This window comes from Myodes glareolus, chromosome 4 (assembly GCF_982192425.1).
Source record: "Myodes glareolus chromosome 4, mMyoGla1.1, whole genome shotgun sequence".
In the NCBI taxonomy this organism is placed as follows: Eukaryota; Metazoa; Chordata; class Mammalia; order Rodentia; family Cricetidae; genus Myodes; species Myodes glareolus.
The window spans coordinates 16,344,676-16,352,503 of NC_142029.1; the positions used below are offsets into that span (position 1 = coordinate 16,344,676).

A 7,828-nucleotide genomic window follows, 5' to 3' on the forward strand; every position below is an offset into this window, starting at 1 on the left:
GAAAGTCAGTAGAATAATGCAACTCCCTCTCTGCTGCCCCTGGCTGGCCTGGCCTGGGATCTAGATATGTCCCCTTCTTTGGGGTACAGTGCAAAAGAGCATATACTGTACACCATCTTAATTTTTACACCCTGGACCTTTAATGCCATGAATGTTGATCTCCACCAGATCAGAACATCTCCTGACCCAAAGGGCTATTACGCAGACCCAATTAGAATGTGGAGACAAGGGATCTTGACCCAAAGCCAAGAATTGGTTCTTCAACCTTTGCACAGTATCCAGCCTTGATATCAAGTGACCTGGAGAGTTGGGCCAGTCTGAAGAGGGTGGTGTTATAAAAGGCCCAGTCATCGGAACCCAGATGTCCTGGACTGGCTCCTACTACTCTGCAATCTCCAGCTCCTACCATTTAGGTATGTCTACGTGTCTTTTCCGATCATGGCATCAGCTTCTATATCCTAAATACTATCAGAGATGGAGAAATGAGGACCCTGTAGGGACAAAAGGAGATCTGATTTGCTCCTTGCTTCTCAGCCCTGGATCTTGGTTTCTCTCTCTCTCTCTCTCTCTCTCTCTCTCTCTCTCTCTCTCTCTCTCTCTCTCTGTGTGTGTGTGTGTGTGTCTGTTGTCTCTCTCTGTGTATTTTTCAGTTTGTTTGTGTGTCTGAATGCTAGAGCTCAGAGGACAACTCTCAGTTGTCAGTTCTCTCTGTCCACCATGTGAATTCCAGGAATCAAACTCAGGTTTAATGCTTAGCAGGAAGTGCTCTGAACCACGGAGCCATCTCACTAGCTTCCTCCCTTTAATTAGGCAGTTTCAAGTACACTATCTCTAAGAACAGTTGTTTGGAGTGAGTAGATAAGAAGAGAACACCTGCCTGGCATTGGGGAGCCTTAGGCCAGGCTGTAGCCTACTTCAACCTGCAATCATGGAGTTCAATGAAGACTAATTTTTGGAGGAGATAACTCCATGGTGTGGATAGAGAGTCATGGAGGAAGAGAAATAACAAAGGTCATCGGTGTGATTCCAGGGACACTGATCTTCTGTTGCGTGGGCAAGGGGACATCTTGTGGTCCATGGTGTGTAGAGGGTTCCAACAGGGAGCCCACACTGTGTTAGACCCTTTGGCAGAAATCTCAGCAAACACTCTGTAATTGGGACTGATGAGGAGATGTCTTTAGCTTCGTTGTTTTGGAATGGACATTTGTATCCTCTCCAGTCTCAGAAATGGAAATGGGAGAAGACCTAGACAGGAGAGCCCGGGGTGGAAATTCAGACACTAAAGTTGAGAAACGTAAGGCTTGTAAGGCTCTTTTGCAGCCCTTGAATTCTGCGATGGGGTAAGGACAAATTCCTGATGGAGCAGGACACATGACAGGTGTATTGTCACTGTCCTGGTGTGTGGCCGAAAGTCAAACATAGAAAGTCTGCTGCCTGAATGAGAAATTGGAGGAATAAAGGGAGGCTCAGAATCCATGCTAAACCACCCCACCCTTCCATTTCCCCTGCAGCCGGTACAGATGGCATTGTCCCAGAACATCTCCTTGACCCCAGAGCTACTACTGGCCACTGCCATCTTCTGTATAGTATTTTATGTGGTCAAAGCTTTAAGAACCCGGGTCCCCAAAGGTCTGAAGAGTCCACCTGGACCCTGGGGATGGCCCATCATTGGGCATATGCTGACTCTGGGGAAGAACCCACACCTGTCACTGGCCACGCTGAGCAAGCAGTATGGGGACGTGCTGCAGATCCGCATCGGCTCCACGCCTGTGGTGGTGCTGAGTGGCCTGGACACCATCCGGCAGGCCCTGGTGAAGCAGGGAGATGATTTCAAGGGCCGTCCAGACCTCTACAGTTTCACATTTATCACTGATGGCCAGAGCTTGATCTTCAACCCAGACAGTGGACCTATATGGGTTGCACGCCGCCGCCTAGCCATGGATGCTCTGAAGAGTTTCTCCATAGCTTCAGACCCGAACTCATCATCCACTTGCTACTTAGAGGATCATGTGAGCAAGGAGGCTAACCATCTAGTCAGCAAGTTCCAGAAGCAGATGGCAGAAGTTGGGCATTTTGAACCTGTCAATTTAGTGGTGGAATCGGTAGCTAATGTCATTGGAGCCATGTGCTTTGGGAAGAACTTCCCCCGGAAGAGCGAAGAGATGCTGAGAATTGTAAAAATCAACAACGACTTTGTGGAGAATGCCTCATCAGGGAATGCTGTGGACTTCTTCCCCATCCTGCGCTACCTGCCCAACCCAGCCCTCAAGAGGTTTAAGAACTTCAATGATAAATTTGTGCTGTTCCTACAGAAGACCGTCCAGGAGCACTATCAAGACTTCAACAAGGTGAGACTGGGAGGCAGATAGTAAACCCACGTCACACAGGTCCAGAGAGCATCCCCTCACATCCTACTCCACCGTACTCGGACTGCCGTGTGCTGCCAAGTACTAGGAAGGCTCAGGACCACTCAGAGACCTGTGACCTGCAGTCATGCCCGGTTCCCTACTGCTCCCCCCAGGGGCCGTCTCCAAACCCCAGAAAGCAAAGGCAGGTGAATGGAGCCTTGGCAGAGCTTTGCAATATGGGGTGTCATTAATTTAAAGGCTATTGTTCTGCTGGAACATGAACCTCAACAGGGGCTGAGTTACAGTTTCAGATCACTCTTCTTCCCTGTGATCACACATATTTCTTCCTTCTCTGAAACCCGACCCCTGGGGCTAGGGGAAGAAGGGTCAGTGGCACAGGAACTGACTATGCTCTATTTAGGGCTGATGCCAGTTCAAAACTCTGAGCCCCAGCCCAGTGGCCAGAGGAAAAGGAAGTTCTCAGGCACTAAAGACATCTCAAATAGAATGGGGCATGGTCTGGCATTTGGCTCTTGAAATGCTGAAGTTCCCCTAAACCTGTGTCCTCTAGAACAGTATCCAGGACATCACAGGGGCCCTGTTCAAGCACACTGAGAACTCGAAAGACAGCGGTGTCCAAATCCCTCACGAGAAGATTGTCAATATTGTCAATGACCTCTTTGGAGCTGGTAGGAGCCCTGCCCCTGCCTCTTTATCCAATAGCTGCTATTTACCCATACCCACCCTATCAACTAACTCACTAACCACATGGCAGGTGACACAGGAGAGACAAGTGTGACCTCATGATGTCCCATTAACTCCTGGGAAAAACTCAACCAAGTCCTGTTCATTTGGGGTCCTGGGTTTTTCTACCTGGAAAGTAAAAGGGTTCTATAACATGGAGTCCAGGCTTACAATTCCAGTAGGTGACTATGAAACAAGTCTCTAATAGGTTCTTATTTGCTTGACTTGTTTTGGTTTTTGATGTGGTTGCTGTTTTGTCTGAGACAAGGTGTCATCATTGTATCCCACCTAGGCTGGTCTCAAACTTGTGACAATTCTCCTGCCTCAGACTAGACTAGTGTTGGGATTCAAGGTATAAGACACCATGCTTGGCTTCAAGTTTCTGTTGAGGACTCAGCCCTTCCCTCAGGATACACAGGAATGGGAGCCCGAGAGGATAGGACTTGCTCTGTTTATGGCGAAGCTCATTTAAATCTTTTCCTTCTCCCTGTTGTCCTTTCTCCTTCTCCCTACTCCCTGCTGCCCAGGATTTGAAACAGTCACAACAGCCATCTCCTGGAGCCTTTTGCTCCTTGTGACACAACCCAATGTGCAGAGGAAGATCCACAAGGAGCTGGGTATGTGTTGCTCTCAACCCTGAAGTTAGAGAAGCTGGGAGCCTCCAGGTTACTTGTTGATCTACAAATAAGAGTTCTTTTGTCTACTATGTGTAAGTTCTAGGAACATAGCATCCCCCACTTGTCCTCATACGGTGTGGGTGGACCGTAGGGTCTCAGAAACGTGAGTAAACATAGGTCAACATAGAGTGACCCTAGTATAACAGGGACACATTTGTGAGCTCTGCCTGGGCTTTGCAGACTCAGTGATTGGCAGTGATCGGCAACCACGGCTTTCTGACAGACCTCAGCTGCCCTATCTGGAGGCCTTCATCCTGGAGATCTACCGATACACATCCTTTGTCCCCTTCACCATCCCCCACAGGTAAGGGCCCTGTTTTGTGCCCCCTAAGTTTTCATACTATTCACTCATCCCGTACCTGAGCTCTGGGAACAACTCAGGCTTCATCTCATTCCTGAACATGGTAACTTCAACATCTGACCCCACAATCTCTGGTCTCCCCAACCCAGTCCAGTCGCTATGGCCTCAGTGGTCACTCACCTGCCCTTGTGTTTGCTCCCTATGGAATCTTCTGCTTCATCCAGGCCTTCCTCACTGTCACTCACAAGGGGAATCCAGACACCTGTCAACTTTGCTTAAATGGAACCTTCTGCCTGGAAAGGTGTCTGTCCATTTATCTTGCTCCTAGATTCTACCTTTGCCAAAGATCAATCCTGACACATGTGTCTTCTTCCATCTAGAAGCCTCTTTGGCCCATCAGCCAAGTAGAGCTTCATCCTCCAAGGATTTGTAAGATTTACAGCCCAAGTTCCTCGACTGTGAGAGTTGAACATTCAGCTCTGCCCACCCCATAGGCTGGTTATTCCTGGTACAAAATCTGCAGACTCCCCAGGGCAAGGCCCAACCCCTGATTTCTTGGCTCCAGCGACTGCCCCAGTGCACATCTGAGCACTGTGGAACAATGGCCTTGTACCCTGTAAAGATTTGTCACTTGTATTGGTTAAATCAAGTGCTGATTGGCCAGTAGCAAGGCAGAAAGTATAGGCGGGGCAACCAGAATAGGAGAATTCTGGGAAGAGGAAAAGTTCAGTCTGCAGTTGTCACCAAGACACAGAGGAAGCAAGATGAGAATGCCCCACTTATAAAGGTACTAAGCCACGTGGCTAACACAGACAAGAATTATGGGTTAATGTAAAATATAAGAGTTAGTTATAAGAAGCCTGAGCTCATAGGACAGTTTATAATTAATGGAGGTCTTTGTGTCTTTCCTGGGGACTGGACGACATTGGAACTGGGTGGGACAGAAACCTCTGTCAACATCTGAGCACAAGGAAAGTCTAGTAAATAAGTGTTGAAGTTGTAGGACAGGATCTCAGAAAAAGGAAGGATACTCCCCCATGTCCCTGCCCTTCACATGACCTCCCAGAATGGGGCTTGGGGGCTGTGGTAATCAGACACTGGGATGCAGTGGAGGGAGGAACACGCCACACCACAGCGTCTCCAAGCCCTGAGCTGGACCGAGCTCTCTTCTCTCCTCAGCACAACGAGGGACACCTCACTGAATGGCTTCCACATTCCTAAGGAGTGCTGTATCTTCATAAACCAGTGGCAGGTCAACCATGACGAGTGAGTACTTAGCCCTGACGGGAGGGGGAATGCTCAGTAATCAGGAAGGTTGTCTGTCCCTTCGGGAACTGCTTATATAAGGACCAACACTCACTGCTACATAGCCTGTCCCAAGTGACAACACTTAGAGTCACTTCCTCAGACTCAGGCTACAGAAGAACTTAACTAGGTACCTGGTGTGGATGGTGAATGCCTGTAATCCAGCCTCCTAGGAAGACTGAGACAGGAGGATTAGAGTGAGTTCAAGGTCAGTCTGAACTTCTTGGTGAGTTTTAGGCTAGCCTAGGCTTCTCACCTTGCTCAAGGAAGGAAGGAAGGAAGGAAGGAAGGAAGGAAGGAAGGAAGGAAGGAAGGAAGGAAGGAAGGAAGGAGAGATTGATTAGGAAGTCTCCTTTGCTCCAAGGTCTCAGTTGGATGGATAATGAGGATACATAATATTACTTATGGGAATGATATAATAATCTCCTTGAAAAATTTCTCTCTTATTCCATCCAAACCAGGACATATTGACATGAGAACCCAACATATTTGTATTGTTAATTTTTAGTTCAGAAAGGAAGCATAAGCCAAGCAAGCCAATGATTGCCCTTGCTATAGGCATACAGAGAAACAAGTTTTCCTTCTTTCAACTTCCTTTTGATAAAGCATTATTTCCTTTAAGTAACAAATCAGAAATGATCTATAGCTCACTGGTAGTGTATGTGATGTGGAAGGTCCTAAGATCAAATCTCAGAACCGCATCTCAAAAAAAAAAAAAAAAGGAACTAATAAAACCACTATCAGCCATTGTGTATTGTTCCCAAACACTTTTAATCCCAACACTTGGGAGGCAGAGGCAGGCTGATCTCTGAATTTTCTACCAGCCTGGTCTACACAGAGAGTTCCAGGACAACCAGGCTACACAGAGAGACTGTCTTGAAAACCAACACAATAAAACAAACCACCATCTTGCACCATGGGAATGGGACAGCAGGTAAAGACATGTGCTGCCACACCTAACATCCCGGGTTCAATCCCCAGGCCCCACATGGCAGAAGGGGAGAGCTGACCCCTGCATGTTGTCCTCTGACCTCCACATGCACATGAGAATATAAATAAAATTATAATTTAAAAATTAAAAATAACCAAAATCCACTCTCCTTACGGTGGGTCGTTTAAGAGAGAATGTTATTTTCAGAAGCACTACTATGATTGGAGGTGCAGCTCTGTCGGTAGAGTGCCGTGTGGTAGAGTGCTGTGTACCGTGCCCAAGGCCTGGGTCCATCCCCAGCACCAGGTGTGGAAGCCCAGGCCTTCATCCCAGCACTCGGGAGGTAGAGGCAGAAGGGGCAGAATCTCACACAAGGCTTATCTACAGTGTTCAAGGCCACAGAAGCAAACAAACACAAAAGAAAGCAAACAAACACAAACGAACCATCACAAAAGGAGATAAACATCGAATCTGGTACCTTCCCCACAGGCTCTTGGTACCGCCAGTCTTTTCTAACACCCCGTTCTTACAGAAGCTGGGAGGACATAGCTACCCTTTCCTCCCAGAGCCCACCCACTCAGGTCCTATCTGTTCCTCTTGCAGGAAGCAGTGGGAAGACCCCTTTGAGTTCCGTCCAGAGCGGTTTCTTACTGAGGACAGCACAGCCATCAACAAGACTCTGAGTGAAAAGGTCATGATTTTTGGCCTGGGAAAGCGTCGGTGCATTGGAGAGACCCCGGCCAAGTGGGAAGTCTTCCTCTTCTTAGCTATCCTGCTGCAGCAGCTGGAGTTCAGCGTGCCACCAGGCCTCAAGGTGGACCTGACACCAACCTATGGGCTGACCATGAAGCCTCCGATCTGCAAACATCTTCAGGCGTGGCCACGCTTTTCCAAGTGAAAATGGCCAAAGCAGGAGAAGAGGCATCCACGGACCACCAACTTGTTTATTTCCCCTTCTTTTTAAATAACAGCTTTTTTGGAGTACAATTCTTTCACCATTTAATTCTCTTCCAATCAATTTTAGAATATTGTCTATCATACCCCCATACCTATACCCATTAAGATTTATGGCTATCCTCCTAACCTGTCCCCCTTGCCCACCAGATGCTAATCTAGCTTTGACAAGTAGATCTGCCTACTGTCACCATTTCGCACAGACCCCATGATGTATGGTCTGTGACTGGCTCTTTTCACTTAACACAGTTCTCTCAAAGTTCACTCATGTGGTCTAAGTTAATAAACCTCGGTTGCTTGAGTCCTGGGACTCCAAGCAGCCCTCATTCTGCTTCCTCATAGTTAGTGTGGGCTCCTCTTTCCTGCTTTCTCTTCCTCCCTTCTTCTAGGACTTCAGTCTTTAAATACTTAAATGGGACAGAGAGGAAGGAACCAGCCTGTGGTGGACATGTAGCCCCTATGTCCTATCCTCAAAAAGTAGATGTTGTGACTTTTCATGGTGAGGGGAGAATCACAACCCCAGATGTATGTGGGTTGACTGGAGAGTGAAGACAGGGACCTGGCGAGA

The 7,828-nt window shown here is 47.8% G+C and overlaps 1 protein-coding gene across 1 annotated transcript; it reads left to right on the plus strand.

Moving 5' to 3' along the window:
• The first annotated feature begins 253 nt into the window (after positions 1-253).
• Positions 254-7,601, plus strand: LOC148122201 (cytochrome P450 1A2-like). Its single transcript, XM_087905272.1, has 7 exons — positions 254-413; positions 1,512-2,348; positions 2,920-3,037; positions 3,620-3,709; positions 3,950-4,073; positions 5,250-5,336; positions 6,910-7,601. The coding sequence occupies exons 2-7, from the start codon at positions 1,521-1,523 to the stop codon at positions 7,202-7,204; spliced, it is 1,542 nt and encodes a 513-aa protein (XP_087761398.1). The 5' UTR covers positions 254-413; positions 1,512-1,520; the 3' UTR covers positions 7,205-7,601.
• The last annotated feature ends 227 nt before the right edge of the window (positions 7,602-7,828 follow it).

What these genes read in the sequence shown, in the direction of transcription:
- LOC148122201 (XM_087905272.1), top strand. Translation starts at nt 1,521, where the DNA reads ATGGCATTGTCCCAGAACATCTCCTTGACCCCAGAGCTACTACTGGCC. An exon ending in CAATGACCTCTTTGGAGCTG is followed by an intron (nt 3,038 to 3,619) that starts GTAGGAGCCCTG and finishes CCTGCTGCCCAG; the next exon opens with GATTTGAAACAGTCACAACA. An exon ending in GAAGATCCACAAGGAGCTGG is followed by an intron (nt 3,710 to 3,949) that starts GTATGTGTTGCT and finishes TGGGCTTTGCAG; the next exon opens with ACTCAGTGATTGGCAGTGAT.